At 47.4% G+C, this 19,712-nt stretch overlaps 1 protein-coding gene across 2 annotated transcripts in view; it reads right to left on the bottom strand.

The window, feature by feature from the left end:
• Positions 1 to 33: 33 nt before the first annotated feature.
• The window catches only part of LOC307200687 (amine oxidase [copper-containing] 3-like), a 31,855-nt gene continuing 12,176 nt past the window's right edge, over positions 34 to 19,712 (bottom strand). Inside the window, exons 1-4 of one of the 2 annotated variants that reach the window (XM_079949460.1) lie at positions 15,585 to 17,777; positions 12,789 to 13,074; positions 11,224 to 11,353; positions 34 to 1,889 (exon numbers count right to left, since the gene is read on the bottom strand). In XM_079949460.1, coding sequence (XP_079805586.1) covers positions 1,605 to 1,889; positions 11,224 to 11,353; positions 12,789 to 13,074; positions 15,585 to 17,154 — 2,271 coding nt within the window. In that variant the 5' untranslated portion in view covers positions 17,155 to 17,777 and the 3' untranslated portion in view covers positions 34 to 1,604. Of the gene's footprint in view, positions 1,890 to 11,223; positions 11,354 to 12,788; positions 13,075 to 15,584; positions 17,778 to 19,712 lie in introns of those variants that run through there. The other variant, XM_079949459.1, reaches the window with a different exon arrangement.

The following is a 19,712-nucleotide window of genomic DNA, read 5'->3' as shown; positions in this document are numbered from 1 at the left end:
AACACAGTACTTTGGACAAAGGAGGCTTAAGAGTGCGGCTCGTTGTTTGTTTATTTGTTAATTTGCTCAGAGAGATGTACAGTTTAGTTTTTTTCTGGTTCACAGTGTCTGCCAAGAACCTTCACCTTACCCTGCTGAGGTGTCAAAACAGACCAGTGGCTGGGCTTCATCAAATCAAGCAAAAACATGAACACATAAACGCCCCTCACCCTCAGGAAGCCATTTCACCATGAGGGCACAGCTATGGTTCCACTTAAGGAATTCGCAACTGCAAGCAGGGCTTTTTTTCAGCTGGGACTCTATGGTGGGTGCCATTGTCGTTCTAAGAGAAAGAGGGGGAGCCATTCGTGGTGAGTTCTGCTACCTCTTTTTCTAGAAAAAAATAGCACTGACTGCAAGTGATCAAAAAAGGAGGTAGAACCTCAAAACGGTGAATAGGAAACTTTAACGCAAGGTTTAAAATGCTTGTTGTGTTTCAGGTTATACCTTCAGGGGAAAATGAGGCATTTTTTGGAGTATCGCAGCAGCAGCAGCAGCAGCAGCAGCATGACTCTGGCTGAAACACACTGGATATTTTACACCTTGCATTAAAGTTTCCTGCGCATGGCAACATTATTTTGAGGTTATGCCTTCTCCGTCCCCAGCCCCCACTTGTGTCCTGGTGATTTGTAGGGCAGTGGTTCCAGTTTCAAAGTGCTCTCATCTCTTACAGGTACAAGACATGTTTTTCTCTCCCTCCCTTAGGGTTCAGCTAAAAGAGAGAAGTTTTTGCAAGTTATAGCAAAAGCTGGCCGTCGATAGTGCTGATTACCCAACCCACTGAAACAATAGGTTTTTTTTAAAAAAAAACAACGCTTCCACACACCCCCTCTCTCAATTTCATTGTTTTTTAACAAAGGAAAATATTACTGAAATTACAGAAGATTTGTGCTCTTAATTCTTTTATTTTATCTTAAAGATGGGCATCTCACCTAAATCCACTGGGCTGGATGGGCAGTGCAACTGTGCAAGAATACTGTAAAGCAATCTCTAAAGTAATGACACGAAGTCAGGCTCATATCATGGTTAAAGGAGACACGCCAATTTCTTCCGGAATACTGGGTCTTAGACTACCTTTCGATTCACGGGAATCCCAGATTGGTAGTAAGAAAGCAAATAATCAGATCTTCACTGCAAACCCACCCCTGATTTACATCAGCGTAACTACAGGAATTTCAGTTGGGTGAAGGTGCTAAGACTTCTTTGTTAAAAATCGCCACTCCAATTTCCAGAATTGCAGCCTACGGAGTTCCTTTTGGAGGGAGAATTGCTGTTAAAAGTCAGCCAGTCCAGGAGCTAATTACGCTTATTGAGATCTCCAGAAGGAAAAAGATATTCGAGCGTTTAGGTGACTGGTGAAAAGGGTAAATTTCAGTTGAGCAATGTGTCTGGGAGTGCAAATATAATTTGTCCAAACTTGCCCAATACACGCAAGCAAGGCTTAAGATTTGGGTTGAAAGATAATAGACAGGGAGATAATTGCTTAGGAGTAACAGCCCTGGTTACATACTAATTTCACGCTGAGCTGTCCCTCTGCCAACCACCCACCCAAAGTCAAAAGCTTCTCAGAGCCTTGTCAGGTTTTGGAAGCCCTCGTAAGTGAAAGGCGGGAGGTTGGGTAAGCATGCCGCTGTTTTCGGCAGGCATGCAAGGTGGTTGACGTCACAGGAAGTCGGGTCCTGTTCGCTGGTGAAGAAAACGCCGTCCGGGGAGTAGATGGAGGGATCTTCATCAAAATAGTTGTAGGGCCTCAGGAGGAAGCCAACTGCATTCCCAAGTGTCACCGTGTTGGGGACGTCCTCTGCATGTGGTATGTGCAAGAAGCCCGTGGTAATCCAGGCAACCAGGTCCTGGGGAGGGAAAAAAACATTGGCTCATGACATCTGGTAAGACGAAAGGGTGCAGCAGTGATGCAGGGCAGCCACACATACATGATAATAATACAGTGGTACCTCAGTTAAACCACAGAGCCTAGGGCTTGCCGATCGGAAGGTCGGCGGTTCGAATGCCCGCAACGGGGTGAGCTCCTGTTGCTCGGTCCCTGCTCCTGCTAATCTAGCAGTTCGAAAGCACGAAGTGCAAGTAGATGCACCGCTCTGGCGGGAAGGTAAATGGTGTTTCCGTGCACTGCTCTGGTTCGCCAGAAGCGGCTTAGTCATGCTGGCCACATGACCCGGAAGCTGTACGCCGGCTCCCTCAGCCAGTAAAGCGAGATGAGCGCTGCAACCCTAGTGTCGGCCACGACTGGACCTAATGGTCAGGGGTCCCTTAACCTTTACCACAGGTTACATACTGTCAGGGGTTCAGGAGCAGAAGCACAGGGAAGAGGGGAGATGGAGAGCGAAGGGGAAGAATCTGAGGGCAGCGTAGGAGAAGATGACAGTGCCCGAGAGATTCCATGAGCCTCTCCAGCGAATCGGAAGATTCACAGAAGGGGGCGCCGGTGGCCAGGGCAAGGGGGGTCCCAAGGGGGACACCCCAGAAGCAAGGGGCCAGCGGGGACTCCCAGAGCAGCAGTTGGAAATCAGGACCAGCTTCCCCACCGGAGCATAGTGGGGGGGAAGAGTCACAGGTATCGGGAGTAGCGTCTCCCCCAGCAGGGAGAGGAGAGGAGTCAGGGCTGACCACGCCTCCATCGGAGAGTCAGACAACGGAGGGGAGGTCAGATCCGGCCAGTATCCCGGAAGAGGGAAGCAGTGACAGAAGTAGTGTAACAGTCAGGAGGAAGGTCACTGGGTTGGCGCGAGAGGCAAGTTCAAATGTACAGGAGCGTGGGACAGCAGAGAATGAGGATTGGGAACCGGGTCCTAAAGCCCGCCGGAGGCAGGGGGAGGAGCTAAGCGACTCAGCGTCGGAAGAGTCCAGAAAGGGGAATGCCCCAGCGGGCAGGAGGACCCAGAAGAGGAGAGAGCAGCGTAAAAGGTGGAGCAGGGCTAGGATCTTAAACTGGTGTCAGAGGGGAGGAGATTCAGACGGGACTTCGCCGATCTAGGGTTTAAGATGTAGGGCTGCGCGCTGCAGCTTTGAAATGGAAATTGAACTTCAATAAAGACTTTTGTACATTACGACAGCCTAGCGTTGGTCCTCTGTGAGCTGGGACCTAGAGGCAGCTCTGACACATATGCTTCAGGTTACATACGCTTCAGGTTACATACGCTTCAGGTTATAGACTCCGCTAACCCAGAGATAGTACCTCGGGTTAAGAACTTTGCTTCAGGGTGAGAACAGTAATTGTGCTCCGGCGGTGCGGCAGCAGCAGGAGCCCCCATTAGCTAAAGTGGTGCTTCAGGTTAAGAACAGTTTCAGGTTAAGAACGGACCTCCGGAACAAATTAAGTACTTATCCCGCGGTACCACTGTAATAAATAATAATAAATTTTATTTATACCCCACCTTCCCCGGCCAGAGCCAGGCTCAGGGCAGCTAACACCAGTAAAATTACATAATACAGTAAAAACATAACAGGGAAAAAAACCAATCTAAAATACAGGTTAAAATGCCATTTAAAATGCAGCCTCATTTTAAAAGTAGCCCATAGATCAAAACCATAAGGAGAGGGAAACATAAGGGTCAGACTGAGTCCAAACCAAAGGCCAGGCGGAACAGCTCTGTCTTGCAGGCCCTGCGGAAAGATATCAAATCCCGCAGCGTCCTAGTCTCTTGTGACAGAGCGTTCCACCAAGTCGGGGCCAGTACTGAAAAGGCCCTGGCTCTAGTTGAGACCAATCTAACCACCTTGCGACCTGGGACCTCCAAAATGTTGATACAGCTGAGGGCACATTTATGCCACTTCCGCTGCAATGGCTTCCCCCAAAGAATGCTGGGAACTGTAGCTTACCCCTCACAGAACTACAGTTCCCAGAATCCTTAGCAAATTACAGTTCTTAGGATTCTTTGGTGGGGAGAGCTCTGGCTGTTAAAATGCTGTAAGAGTGTTTTAAACATGTGAACTCAGTCTACACAAACTCAAAAGAAGCCATTTTAAAACATCCGTTCATGGGTTCCCTGAAGTTTGGGGCAGACTGATGGTGGGTGGAAAATAGCTGGTGTGGATCAATGAGCAATTAGCAAAAGCCGGAAAATTCTTTGCTCCAACTGTCTGACGTGCACCCGTAACCTGGAAGTGGGGTAGACTCTATGTCTGGAGCCAATTTGTGAAAGCAGCTTTTGACAAATGGCTTCTATTTCGTGAGGGATGAACTGGGATTTTGTGGTGGCTGCTTGCCTGCTTGTACTCCCACAATAATCTGCTCAACGTGTAGGTTTGTAAATAAACACAAAAGGGAGGAATTCGATGCAGAGCCTAAGATGAACATTTCACCAGCATTTTTCCATGGGCAACAGAACATTATCTCCCCTCTGCTTGCCCCCCAAATCTGTTCTTCCAACAGTCTGGAGGAGATTCGGGGATGGTTCGGGGCATGTGTGGTATGAAAGTCCCGTTGTAGAAGCAGGCGTTGGTCTGCTCATGCCATAATTTAATTGAAGGCTCAAGGCACAACCCAAACTGACCAAGTTAAGCTTGCGGAATCAAATACAGTGGTACCTCTGGTTGAGAACGGGATCCGTTCCGGAGGCCTGTTCGCAACATGCAAACAATGCAACCTGCATCTGCGCATGCGCGGATTGCGATTCGGTGCTTCTGTGCATGACATCATTTTGCGCTTCTGCGCATGCACAAGCGGCAAAACCCAGAAGTAACCCTTTCCGGTACTTCTGGGTTGCCATGGGATGTAACCTGAAAGAACGTAATATGAAGCAAACGTAACATGAGGTATGACTGTACTTTCAACTCAGGAAGCCAAAGCCTGAAGAAACCAGAGGCCTTTCTCCTGGGCATAGTCGGCCAATTGGTGGCAAAGAAGGATAGAACTTTCTTTATGTACGCTACAGCAGCAGCAAGAATACTCATCGCAAAGCATTGGAAGACACAAGACCTACCCACCTTGGAAGAATGGCAGATGCAAGTAATGGACTACATGGAAGTGGCAGAAATGACTGGCAGAATCCGAGACCAGGGAGAAGAGATGGTGGAAGAAGATTGGAAGAAATTTAAAATCTATCTACAGAAATATTGTAAAATTTTTGAATGTTGATGACATTGAAATGAAATGAAGAGGTTCTAGTAATAAGGTATAAGAATATGTAAGAATGGTTGATATTAGATGAAAATTTGAAGTCTTAATATGTGAGGAAAAATAATCAAGGATAAAGTAATAGGATATGAATTTGCTGAACCAATCTTTAAATGGAATACAAAAAAGGGAGGCGTGAGGAAGTCAGGAAAATAAGTTATTCAAAGATGAAAAATTAAAAAAGAAGGTTGTTTTTTTCTTTCTTTTTTTTTCTTGTTCTATGTTAAATGTTTGTATTTTTGTATTCTTGTATTTTTGTGTTTTTGTATTTTTCTTGTGTTTCTTTTTTTCTATTTATTGTCTTATAACCTTTTTACTGTTAAAATGTAATAAAATATTATTAAAAGAGAGAGAGAGAGATTGCTGAAAGAGGGACAAAATTTGGAAGGAAATGCCACAAGATGCCTATTGGGAAGATCTCAAAAGACAGAAACCACCGTGTGAAAGGAGAAGCTCGAGTCAGAGTATATGCCAAGGCATCATGCTAAAGTCTGAGGCTGAATCCCCAGGCTCTCCCAGGATGTACCTCTCGCATACAAATTCCCAGAGCCTTAAAGGTCTCTGACCTGAAGACGCACAGTTCCCCTTTATCCCATAGCCTCCCTCCTGGTGTGCTTCCTGCCCTGATGGGCAGCCAGAAGCTTCAGGAGACGGTGCAGATTCTGCCTCTGTTGTTGTTGTTGAAATTTGTTGTGGATGGTAGGAGAGGATATATTTATTACCGTATTTTTCACTTATAAGATGCACCTTTTTCTTCCTAAAAAGTAAGGGGAAATGTCTGTGCGTCTTATGGAGCGAATGCGAGGTCCCTGGAGCCGAATTGCCCAGGGGCAAAAAGCAGATCATGCTTTTCTTTTCTTTTCTTTTTTTTGAAAGAGGGAAGTGGGTGTTGAAACCAAGCCGCTGATCGTTTGCCAATCGGGGAGAGAGATAAGGGACGCTAGAGATAAAGGAGGCTGCCTGGGAGAGGGGAGGTAAAGACAGCAAACTTGCAAAGGGGGGAAACAGGAGGACTAAAGCAATAGGGAGAGAAATTAGAAGAAAAGGAGGAGCAAAAAACTGCTCCAGCTAAGAAAAAGACACTAAGGCAAACAAGAGGGAAGGGAGTGTTGAAAGGAAACAGCTGAACGGTGGGATCGGTAGAGAAATAAGGGAGGCTAGCGGAGGCTGCCTCAGGATTTTTACATTGGGTCACCCCAAATTTACCATCAGATCACATAGCATGTCCATGGCTATAGCCTGCACCAAAAAAAATCAGGCACCCACTGTTGTGTGGGGCCGCAATGGCCCAAAAACGTGGTTACAAAGCACGGATCCACATGGATCCTCAGGATTTTTGCATTGGGTCACCCCAAATTCACCATCAGATCACATGTCTGTGGCCACGGCATGAACCACAAAAATCATACATCCACTGTTTCATTCAGAATATTTTTTTCCTTGTTTTCCTCCTCTAAAAACTAGGTGCGTCTTATGGCACGAAAAATACGGTAAATATTACCCTTCCTCACTCACGCTAGTGAGCTGGTAGCAGAGCACATTCCCTGTATATTTCAGGAAGCTAGTTGGTAGAATCTCTTGAGTTAAGCAATCCAGTCTGGCTTGTCCAGATTAGATTTGTTCCTGGTAACTCCCCTTTGTTCCCTCTTAAAAAGAATCAAGGCACAACAGTCTTCTTTTAAAAGTACCGTATTGGCCGGAATATAAGCCACACCTGCAAAGAAGCTGCACCTTTAAAATTCAAGGGAAAAAAGACAATACCCGAATATAAGCCGCTCCCTTAAAATTCTGCAGGCACTCACACCCGTAAATGGCAAATGTAGAAGAAGCAATATTGTAAATGCCAATTTTTGTAAGGTTGTGAATTTAAGCCACACACTACTTTTCATGGTCGGAATTTGGGGGGTGGGGTGGCTTATATTTGGGCCAATCCAGTAATAAGAAGTTTACGGTGGAACCTCGGGTTATATACGCTTCAGGTTACATATGCTTCAGGTTACAGACTCCGCTAACCCAGAAATAGTACCTTGGGTTAAAAACTTTGCTTCAGGATGAGAACAGAAATTGTGCTCTGGCGGTGCGGCGGCAGCGGGAGGCCCCATTAGCTAAAGTGGTACTTCAGGTTAAGAACAGTTTCAGGTTAAGAACGGACCTCCGGAACGAATTACAGTCATACCTCAGGTTAAATATGCTTCGAGTTGAGCGCGTTCGAGTTGCGCTCCTCAGCAACCCGGAAGTAGCGGAGTGTGTTACTTCCGGGTTTTGCCGCTTGTGCATGCGCAGACGCTCAAAATGACGTCGCGCACATGCGCAGAAGTGGCAAAAAGCGACGCGTGCATGCGCAGACATGCCGTCACTAGTTGCGTTTACCCCTCGTTCCTATCTAGAGGTACCACTGTAAGTACTTAACTTGAGGTACCACTGTACTTATATTCAGTTCACAGTACAGTGGTGCCCCGCAAGACGAACGCCTCGCAAGACTGAAAACCCGCTAGACGAAAGGGTTTTCCGTTTTGGAGGCGCTTCGCAAAACGAATTTCCCTATGGGCTTGCTTCGCAAGACGAAAATGTCTTGCGAGTTCCTGCGGTTTTTTTCCCCTTCCCCCCTTTTTCTAAGCCGCTAAGCCACTTATCAGCTGATCCGATAAGCCGATAAGCCGCTAAAAGCCGCTAAAACCGCTAAGCCGCTAATAGCGCTAATCCGCTAAGCCGTCAATGGGCTTGCTTCACAAGACGAAAACACCGCTAGACGAAGAGAATCGTGGAACGGATTCTTTTCGTCTTGCGAGGCACCACTGTATGATCCTGAAGGCAGGCTTTAGCTTGTAGTTACAGAAGAGAGTGGGGGTTCATCCCATATTGGGATTGAGCCCATGTGCTGCTGGCTGAGAGCCAGCAGACAGCAAAAGAATATCAAGAGAGCAGCATCAAGAGAAGAGTCCAGAGAAAGATGGCTGCATGACCAGCCCTTTTATGGGGTCTGCCAGGATCACACCCACCAACCTGGTCACACGTAGGGGGAGGACGCTCCAGGAAGTCCTCCTGGCTGGAGCAACATCCCCCTGTGCGTCCACTCTGGGCAAACAGGAAATGTTGTATTTGACTGCTTTCTGTGATGTTACAACCCACAAAACTGGTATACCGCCCTGTACACATAGATCTCAGGGTGGTTCACAACAAAAAATCACAATTTAGAAAACACAGAATCTATAGGTACTGGTGGCTCCTAACAGACTTCTCTGTCTAGGAGGGTCCCCTATGGAGATTCCTGTCCATCACCCTCAGATGCAGGGGTCTCCCTATCTAGAGCCCCCGCAGCCTCTGACTCTGCCCCACATCACCGTTGGATTGAAGGTCCACGGACACATGACAGAGCCCCCAAGTGTCTCTATTTTCCAGGTATAGTCCCAGATTTACAGAAGCCATCTTGGTTTCTGATTTGATCACAGAATGCCCTGCTTTTCCTTAGGACGCCCCTGTTTTCATAGGAAAAATGTTGGAGTTATGTGACCCCTGAGCCCAGGAGATAAGTAACTGAGCAACCTTTAGAAGACATCTGGAGGCAGCCCTGTACATATAGGGAAGTTTTTAAATGGTTAACGTTTTATTATGTTTTTATGAATGCTGGAAGCCGCTCAGAGTGGCTGGGGCAGCCCAGTCAGGTGGGTGGGGTAGAAATAATAAATTTGTTGTTGCTGTTGTTGAATAAAAAGGTGAAGGGACTCCTGACCATTAGGTCCAGTCGTGGCCGACTCTGGGGTTGCGGTGTTCATCTTGCTTTATTGGCCGAGGGAGCTGGCGTACAGCTTCTGGGTCATGTAGCCAGCATAACTAAGCCGCTTCTGGAAAACCAGAGCAGCACACGGAAATGCCGTTACCTTCCCGCTGGAGTGGTACCTATTTATCTACTTGCACTTTGACATGCTTTTGAACTGCTAGGTGGGCAGGAGCAGGGACTGAGCAACGGGATCTCACCTCGTCGCGGGGATTCGAACCGCCAACCTTCTGATCGGCAAGCCCTAGGCTCTGTGGTTTAACCCACAGTGCCATCCATGTCCCTTATTGTTGAATAGGATGTCTCTATTTTCATCGGATAAATGTTGGAGGGTATGCACTTACCAGCGCCAAGAAATTTGGCAAGTTAAATGGATTTGGGCCACGCAGCCAGAAAGTCCGTTCTCCCGCCTTTCCAGGCAGCTTTCAAAATGCAAGAACAACCACAGGAGGGAAAGCGCTTGCTGTTTACAGTCATTTCCTTTGACAGAAAAGCATCCGAGAATTCCAGGCCAAGAATTCTAGAACATTCAGCTGTTGGGTTGATTTGGCTGGGCTCACGCCTCAAATCCCACAGAGAACGGTCAAGCGGCCTGTTCTTCCATTTATGTGAGAGTTCAATGAACATTAACATCAAGACGACACACCAAAATCATTATTATTAGCCGCACATTAATCATTTCTTTCCTAAGAGATGGCAACTGTGCTTAGGAGGATGTGTGCGACACATGGAAAACATTGCTCCGACTCACAATTTTGTGCATTCCACACAAGACAAAAAGCCTTATGGCGGTTTCTAATCCTGCATTTGCTGATGGAGTTTTAATGAGTAAGCAATGAGGTATTCATCAGCAGGCAGCATGGGGAGTCGTTAACTCTTGTGAGAACACTAGTTCTCCCCCAGTCAATTTTTTATCCAGTCTTGGAATCAGAAAAGGTAGAAAATCCAGCTAATATATTGGGAGGTATTGGCAGTAAGGTTAAGGTAAAAAGGTAAAGGATCCCTGGACAGTTAAGTGCAGTCAAATGCGACTATGGGGATCAGAAGGTCGGCAGTTCGAATCCCCGCGACGGGGTGAGCTCCCGTTGCTCAGTCCCTGCTCCTGCCCACCTAGCAGTTTGAAAGCAGGTCAAAGTGCAAGTAGATAAATAGGTACCGCTCCGGCAGGAAGGTAAACGGCGTTTCCTTGCGCTGCTCTGGTTTGCCAGAAGCGGCTTAGTCATGCTGGCCACATGACCCGGAAGCTGTACACTGGCTCCCTCGGCCAATAAAGCGAGATGAGCGGCGCAACCCCAGAGTCGTCCGCGACTGGACCTAATGGTCAGGGATACCTTTACCTTTACATTGACTTTACCCATTCCGTTGTCCATGTTCCTGCCATTCACATTTCCCCCTCTTTATAAGCTACTTATGCTGTGACGCCATGCCAACATATTTTCATTTGTGTACTTTTGTTAACACTCAAGCTCATTTGCAGACACCCCCCTTCAGGAATAGCAGTATACAGCACCAACAGGAAATGTGGGGTCTGTAAAAAGGGACAAGCTTCTCCCCCTTCTTTTCCCCTAAGTGTAAATTAGTTGTAAAGGTAAAAAGGTAAAGGACCCCTGGACGGTTAAGTCCAGTCAAAAGTGACTCTGGGGTTGCGGCGCTCATCTTGCTTTCAGGCCAAGGGAGCCAGCGTTTGGCCACAGACAGCTTTCCGGGTCATGTGGCCAGCACGGCTAAACTGCTTGTGGAACAACGGGAAGCCAAAGCACACGGAAATGCCATTTACCTTCCTGCTACAGTGGTACCTATTTATCTACTTGCACTGGCATGCTTTCAACCTGCTAGGTTGGCAGGATCTGGGACAGAGCAACGGGAGCTCACCCTGTCGTGGGATTCAAACCGCCGACCTTCCGATCAGCAAGCCCAAGAGGCTCAGTGGTTTGCAGTAGGGTAGGTTCAAGCATACCAGCTGTTGATTCTCTCCTGCAAATGCTGCCTCCAATCCTTCCGTCTATGTGAACTAGCAAACACAGGTAAAAAAAAACCCCGATTTGCTTCAAATGTGTGTTTCCACTTTGAAGACGTGTGAAAGATGCACTGAAACCTATTCCCCTTTATATCCTGCTTGACAAGCTAATAGCAACCGAGGGTCATATGATAAGAGAAACAGGCGTGTAATAGATTTGTCGAGCATCTAGTTCCTGGTTTGAGTCCACATCCTGCCCAATTCCATGGAGGTTGTACAGATTACCAGAAGCTGCAGCAGAGTGTTAACTCAACTCACCTCGTTGACAATCGTCTCATTGTCTATGAAGTCAGCAAAGGAAACTGTAGGTGACCAGGGGTCATTCTGGTTATAGATGCTGGTGCTATATGGTTCTTCCTCCTTGCGCTTGGTGACAGCCAGCTTATACCTGAAAAGCAGAGTAGCAACGGAAAAGCAGCAGCAGCAACGGCAACAACAACAGAATACAAAATGAAGCATCACTGAAGCTGAACGGTATCCCCATTTTCCTACAGATGAGGCCCAGCATCATGCTATGGCGCTTTGTCTTTGCTCGTGGCCGACCGCAGCTGAGAAGATAATGGATGCTCTCCTGAAATTGGGACATGGGATGCTTGCCGACAGGTGAGGTGGCTCCTTACTGCTCTTCCAAAGCAGAAATGCAATTGATTTCCCACACTATCAGGGGTTTTGTGTGCTGCGAGTGGGCCATTTGAAACTTGCAACCACTATAGCCTTGGTGTGGCTGGGTGCCCATTTATGACCCTAATTTTTTAAAAAAATAATAATCAGAATTTTAATTAGTGCTAAACACTTCCCCAGCAAATACGTTTTTGAATGAAATATATACAGTGGTACCTCAGTTTTCGAACATCTCCAGTGACAAACATTTTGGTTTTCGAATGCCGTAAAACTGGAAGTAAATGCTTTGGTTTTCGAATGCGCCTTGGAAGTCAAATATGAAACTCCACATTGAGTTTTCTGTTTTGAGGCTTCCGTTTTGAGGCTTTCATACTGAGTTTTCGGTTTTTGAAAGTTTCGGAACTCGAACGGTCTTCCGGAACGGGTTAAATTCGAAAACTGAGGTGCCACTGTAGATACATCTACAATGCCCTAATGATGTTATAAAGCCTGCCTGTCTGCCTATCTAAAATATATTTCTGGTGGGCACCCTTTTAGCAACATGGTTGACGACAGTGACCAGAAAAAAGTGAGTCATAAAATGGCACAAGTTGCAAAGGGAATAAACAATGTGTGCTGAGCTACGATAGGTTTCTTTTCCCAGTTATGTCACTGCCCATGTCAAAGCCCTAAAACAACAAAAGTAAAGGTAAAGGGACCCCTGACCATTAGGTCCAGTCGCGGATGACTCTGGGGTTGAGGTGCTCATCTCGCTTTATTGGCCGAGGGAGCCGGCGTACAGCATGTGGCCAGCATGACTAAGCCGCTTCTGGCGAACCAGAGCAGTGCACGGAAACACCATTTACCTTCCCTCCGGAGCGGTAGCTATTTATCTACTTGCACTTTGACGTGCTTTCGAACTGCTAGGATGGCAGGAGCTGGGACCGAGCAACGGGAGCGCACCCCATTGCGGGGATTCGAACCGCCGACCTTCTGATCGGCAAGTCCTAGGCTCTGTGGTTTAACCCACAGCGCCACCCACGTCCCTAAAACAAGAAAAAAATAGTGCTAAAGGCATCTACATATGTGGAGATTGTGATGCTCTTCCAGAAAAAGTTGGACTTTCTGTGGTCTGAGGAAGAGATGGAGGAACCATGGGGAAAAGACAGGAAGAGAATTACTAGACGATGGGTCTGTGATGTCACATAAGACACAATCACTACCTGCCCCAACTGATAGCTCTCTCCATTGGATCCGTCTCTGGAAGGTGTTCCCCAAAAAAGCTGATGGGCTGGATCCGATAGCCACGATTATGGCCCCATTTGTTCTTGCTTTCTGATGCAAAATAGATGTATCTTGGCATGTCGTCGTGTAAGCGAAAGGCAGCCTTGTCCTCTGTGTCTAAGACTTTCTTCACCAGTTTCATCTGGTTGATCTCGTGTTCCGGGCTCCAAGGGACCTTCACTTTTTCAAAAGTCATGTCGTTGGCTACCAAGGAATTCTGAACACCTAGAAAGAGGGATGGCGAGGGTAGAACGGTAGTGAAAAATCATATTCTCAAGATCCTTTGTATATGTCCATACTGGTGGAGCCATTTGGCAGAGACCCTACCTGCCCGCAGACTGTCTGGCCAGAGTGGTGCATGCTCTGGTTATCTCCTGCTTGGACTACTGCAATGCGCTCTACATGGGGCTACCTTTGAAGGTGACTCGGAAACTACAACTAATCCAGAATATAGCAGCTAGACTGGCGACTGAGAGCAGCTGCCAGGACCATATAACACCGGTCCTAAAGGATCTTCACTGGCTCCCAGTACATTTCAAAGGACAATTCAAAGTGTTGGTGCTCACCTTTAAAGCTCTAAACAGGCTTGGCTCTGTATACCTGAAGGAGCATTTCCACGCTCATAGTTGAGCTCCAGCTCCGAGGGCCTTCTGGAGGTTCCCTCACTGTGAGACATGAAGCCACGGGGAACTAGGCAGAGAGGGCCTTCTCGGTAGTGGCACCCTTCCTGTGGAATGCCCTCTCATCAGATGTCAAGGAGGTAAAGCACCACACAACTTTTAGAAGACATCTGAAGGCAGCCCTGTCTCAGGAAGATTTTAATGTTTGACATCTTTTTTTAAAAAAAATATGTGCTGGAAGCTGCCCAGCCAGATGGGAAGGGTTTAAATAATAAAATCATTGTTTATTATTATGATAGGCTTGCAGAAACAGTGGAGAGACAAGCCTAATGTGCTGGATTTACGTGGGTGGCGCTGTGGGTAAAAGCCTCAGCGCCTAGGGCTTGCCGATCGAAAGGTCGGCGGTTCGAATCCCCGCGGCGGGGTGCGCTCCCGCTGCTCGGTCCCAGCGCCTGCCAACCTAGCAGTTCGAAAGCACCTCCGGGTGCAAGTAGATAAATAGGGACCGCTTACCAGCGGGAAGGTAAACGGCGTTTCCGTGTGCGGCTCTGGCTCGCCAGAGCAGCGATGTCACGCTGGCCACGTGACCCGGAAGTGTCTCCGGACAGCGCTGGCCCCTGGCCTCTTAAGTGAGATGGGCGCACAACCCCAGAGTCTGTCAAGACTGGCCCGTACGGGCAGGGGTACCTTTACCTTTACCTTTATGGATTACAAGCTCAGCAAGAGCAAAAAAATAAAATAACTAGAATAACTGTAGACTTAAAATCTAAGCTTTAAAGTGAGTGAGGGAGGGTGAGTGACTGGAACAAGAGGGCATGAGTGGGAGCTTGTAAAATGCCATCGAACCCCTGCAAGGTGCTAATCAAACCCAAGAGTCCCATGGAAACACAGTCAAAAACATTATTTTAGATGGATTTGGGAAATCCAGACACAGGTTGTTCCTATCACAAAGGGCAATGAAGCAGTATATAGATGTGGTTGCTCCAATGGTGCCCTCTCCTGGCAGAAACTTTGCCACTCAGTTCACAGAGATCTAGTAGGAATGTCAGCAAATTGCCGGAGACTGAGTGATATTTCCAGACAAGAGGACATAGCCCAGGTAAAACCAGGGATGTTCCTAGGGGACCAGATTTATCGGACCATACCAGCCCCCTACCTTGCAGAAATCCACTATGTCGAATACCGCAGACTTCTTACAGAGGCTAGATTAAATGTCCTTGACTCTGCGATATTGTGGGGAAGGTACAGGGGAGTACCATATGCCCAGAGAACCAGTCATTGTGCTATCGGTGTGGTTGAGTCCACCGAACACATTCTCTTGACTTGCCCTTCTTATGCAGAGCTTAGACAAAATTTTATAGACCCACTCCTATGTCAACTTAGCTTCCTACCCGGAGAAAACCAGGTTTTATACTTGCTGAATAATGTTACTAGAGCTATACCTTTCTTGGTGGCCAAATTTCTTTTTTTAGCCTTTAAGCGTCGCAAGACCATAACTGACTGTATTGATATGGGGCTATCTGTTTAGCCCTTTTTAGTGTTGGCTAAGCTCTAAAAGCTTTCTGGATGTTTTAACTGTGTATTGACAAATGTATTTGTATTTTTTTCTTCTGACTGACAGTCGAATAAAAAGGTTGTTGTTGTTGTTGTTGTCAGCAAATTGCATCAGAAAGGGGAACAGAAATTCACCCAATTTGCATGTTTGTCCGAGGTCAGTAATGGAAACTGTGTAAGCAAATACAAGTGGCATTTACTATCATTTTTTTTCCCCCAGCCTGAAAATTTAACACAAGTGGTTATTTCCTGCATGGTTTTGACATTCCCCTCAATGCATTGAGATTAACTGTGCAATTAATTACTTAATTAACTGCATGTGTTTTGGCCATAGTAGATAGCAAGATGAATAGCTAAGGTTTCAGCGGAAGCTGAACTGCAGCAGAATGGAAACAGTGCTTTGTTGCAACAAACCCGACCCAGGGTGGAAATTGCGGGGGCCCCCCTGGCATCCCCAGGTTGTGGGGTGGGAAGAGTGAGAAAGCACCCGGCGGCAAGAAGCAGAGCTGCCAACAAGGGCAGAAGACAGAGCAAAAGTGCCGTGGTCAAAGCAGACCTTACCTCCCACATCCAAGTCCACTTTGTAGTTGATGAAATGAGTGTGGATCGTTCCAAGTGTGTGCTCTGCCACTCTGTTGCCATAGTCCAGCCCATCACCGTAGAGGAAAGATGATGTTATATACCCACTGGCTCTGACTTTGCTTTCAATAGCACCGTTTGGATGGAAAATAAAGTCCCAGACATAGTCATAGTTCCCCATAGTAGATACAGAACGAAAGACCAGCGCAGAGGCAGGCAACCCCCCGTAAAAGAGAGATTGAAGGTTGGAGTAATGTCGCCGGAAGGGAGCCTCCACATTCTGCTCAAAAACGCAGATGGAGTTCTTCTGCACCTCTGGAGTCACGGTCTCAATTAAATAAGCGGCGTCAAGGTAAGCGGCAGAGTAAGGGCAATCAACTCCGCGGACGAGGGAATAAGAATACCTCCCCATGGCAAAATTGACATCCATATATCGGGTGGACATCCCACCAGGGCAGTTGGAACCGTAGACAGACATGGCGTCCTGCACACTGAGTTGGTAGACAATCCTTTGGCCCTTAAATCGGATGTCGTAGACACTGGGTCCTCTGTTCACGTCCATCCTGAAGGCAAAACTCCAGGATGGGGAAATGACCTGGTTGTTCCTTACGCTATAGCGTGGTCCGCAGGGCTCGTAGTGCAAAGGACCAGATCCCAGAGAGGGGACCCTTCGGTCGATCGAAGCAAACCCCCCGTCGGAGAAGACTCTCTCGACTTTGGCCACTTTCACGCGATTCACTTTGAATTCCTTTTCCAGCTCCTGCAAACCATCATAATACTGACCGTTATAAAACACTTTTGGCACACTCCAGTGAGAGATGTTGAGGCTGCTGTGGTTTAGCAACAGCTCAAATCCCACCGGATGCAGGAAGAAGCCCTTGATGTTCTGGAACAGGGTAAACCAGGTGGCGCGATCTCCAGACTGGAACCCCCGAGGGGCTGAGGTGAGGGCCGCAAAGTCGCTCCCGTTGTGACCAAACACCTGTTTGAAGAAAGTGGCAGCCTCCAGCAGTTTCCCTCCCAGTAGGAATTTCCCAATTTGTTCGTATTCGTTCCCCATCACAGTTCGGCCGTGGTAAGATAACTTGCCTCTATATTTCTCCGCCGTCACATCCCGATGATACGTTGGCGCCGGGAGCGGGCCCACCACATACTCTGTGATGTTTGGTTCTGCCTGGCTTCCAAAGTACACGACAGCCAGTGCCTGTCGAACAGGCTTTGGCCCTCCATGATCAAGGAATTTCAGCACCTGTTCCTTGCGGGGCACCTCCACATCCAAGTAGTAAACACAGTTATCAGAAGAGTTGGCGTGATAAGCATCCACCAAGGGTAGCCCCAGGTGAGACTGCAGGTACTTCAGCACCACGGCCATCTCTTCTGTGGACAGGTCAGCAAATACCAGGCTCTGGTCATTGTGCTTTCCGTTCAGGGAATCCTGAGACCCGGCAGGACAGTGAACAAGGGTCTCCCTCCTGGTCAGCAACACGCACACCAAGGCAAAAATGGTAACCAGAGCGAGCAGCAGGAGAACGAGCAGGGTTTTCGGGCTCATCGCGGCAAAGGAATGCTTCAAACCCCTCTCCAGTTGCTCTCACCAAGTCCGTCCCAGTGACCGCTCATTTGGCTGCTGGGTCAACGCAGCTGGAAAAATGACTCAATCCAGGAAATGCTAGATGAATAGGTAGAGGCCAAAAGGAAGAAGCCTGAAGTACGTGAGTAACAAAAAAACAAGGACCACCCTACCAGAACAGCTGGTTCATCACAGAGTCGATCTATTTCGCAGTCATAGATCTGAACACCACAGAGTGAGACATCTGGGGACTCTCTGTGGCAGTCACAGTCTGCCACTGTGCCACTGGCCTGAGGGTGCCTTCATGGAGAGCATGGCACATCACCTCGTCCCTCCCATTATGGGAAGTTCCCAGAACTGACTGTTATGTTGGTTATTCTAGTTCAGAGGTCCATATTTCTTCCCGCCCAGACATATTAATAGGCTTGATTTTCATACTCTTGGAAACCAGCCTTCACTTCAGCAGCAGGGAGGGTGTGTATGTGTGTTTGTGTGTGTAGTTCAGTTATTAAAAAGGAGAGGAGAGCAGCGAAGAATGAAATTCCACCTGGAATTTGAACCCAAGGCTCCTTCCAGATGTCATGAATTGCGTGCACGATGCTATTGGGGGCAGTTAAACATGATTGCACTTTTAATATGATTTGTGCCTGCTAAAAATTTGGGGTGGTTAGTGCAAGAGCACCTTGGCAATGTGCTGAAATGTGTCCTCTACATTCTTTCTCTTGGTGTCAAGACCCTGCCATTCTTGTGGGGTTTTGTGTGGACATAAGGGATAGATTAGCCCAGCAATCTCAGCCTGAACATCAAAACTTACATATGTGTAAAAATGAAAGCATAGCGGTATTGTGTCACAACACAATTAGGGTGTGGGTGGCACTGTGGTCTAAACCACAGAGCCTCTTGGGCTTGCTGATTGGAAGGTCGGCAGTTTGAATCCCACAACAGAGTGAGCTCCCATTGCTCTGTCCCAGCTCCTGCCAACCTAGCAGGTCGAAAGCATGCCAGTGCAAGTAGATAAATAGGTACCACTGCAGCGGGAAGGTAAACAGCATCTCTGTGCGCTCTGGCTTCCATCATGGTGTCCCATTGTGCCCGAAGCGGTTTAGTTATGCTGGCCAAATGACCCGGAAAGCTGTCTGTGGACAAATGCCGGCTCCCTTGGCCTGAAAGCAGGATGAGCGCCGCAACCCCAGAGTCGCTTTTGACTGGACTTAACTGTCCAGGGGTCCTTTACCTTTTTACCTTTACAACTAACTTACACTTAGGGGAAAAGAAGGGGGAGAAGCTTGTCCCTTTTTACAGACCCCACATTTCTTGTTGGTGCTGTATACTGCTATTCCTGAAAGGGGGTGTCTGCAAATGAGCTTGAGTGTTAACAAAAGTACACAAAGGAAAATATGTTGGCATGGCGTCACAGCATAAGTAGCTTATAAAGAGGGGGAAATGTGAATGGCAGGAACATGGACAACAGAATGGGTAAAGTCAATGTAAAGGTAAAGGTATCCCTGACCATTAGGTCCAGTCGCGGATGACTCTGGGATTGCGGCGCTCATCTCGCTTTACTGGCCAAGGAACCGGTGTATAGCTTCTGGGTCATGTGGCCAGCACTCGATGTTTTAAATCCCCTGTCACTTTTGTTATCCTCGTATTCGCCTTGGACGATATCTACCTTTACCTCCCCCCCTATTTTATGCTGTTATTTCTATGTATATTATGCTATGGCCACACGGCTAATGCAATAATAAAGTTGTTGACTAAGCTGCTTCTGGCAAACCAGAGCAGCGCACAGAAACACCGTTTACCTTCCTGCCACAGTGGTACCTATTTATCTACTTACACTTTGATGTGCTTTCGAACTGCTAGGTTGGCAGGAGCAGGGACCAAGCAACGGGAGCTCACCCCATTGCGGGGATTCGAACCGCCGACCTTCTGATTGGCAAGTCCTAGGCTCTGTGGTTTAACCCACAGCGCCATCCGTGTCCCTAATGTTAATGTAGGGATGCAATAATGTGTGAACATTGGAGAAGCATATCAGAACCAATACAAGTGGATTATGTGTAGACAGCAGACCTTCCAAATGTCCCTATTTTCCAGGGATGTCCCTGATTTCTCCTTAGGATGTCCCTATTTTCATTGGAGAAATGTTGGAGGGTAAGGAATTATCTGACCCACCGAGCCATCGGAAGGCAATCCTACACTGTATAGGGAATTTTTTTTTAATAAATGTTTAATGTTTATTATGTTTTTATATATGTTGGAAGCTGCCCAGAGTGGCTGGGGCAACCCAGTCAGATGTGTGGGATATAAATAGTAAAATTATCATTATGGAATGGGACGTCCCAATTTTCATTGGAGAAATGCTGGAGGGTATGGGACAGCCCAGTATAAATCGATGCTAAATGCACTATTAATACATCAGTGACATATTTCTGCATGCACCCAAAATAACACAGCAGTCTGGGTAGGCTGTAGGTCCTGGGCTTTACTAACATGATGGAGATGGGTGAGAGCCAGTGTGGTGTAGTGGTTAAGAGCGATAG

The sequence above is a fragment of the Podarcis cretensis genome (assembly GCF_951804945.1).
Source record: "Podarcis cretensis genome assembly, chromosome: 13".
Classification (NCBI taxonomy): domain Eukaryota; kingdom Metazoa; phylum Chordata; class Lepidosauria; order Squamata; family Lacertidae; genus Podarcis; species Podarcis cretensis.
This window is presented reverse-complemented; position numbering and strand designations above follow the sequence as displayed.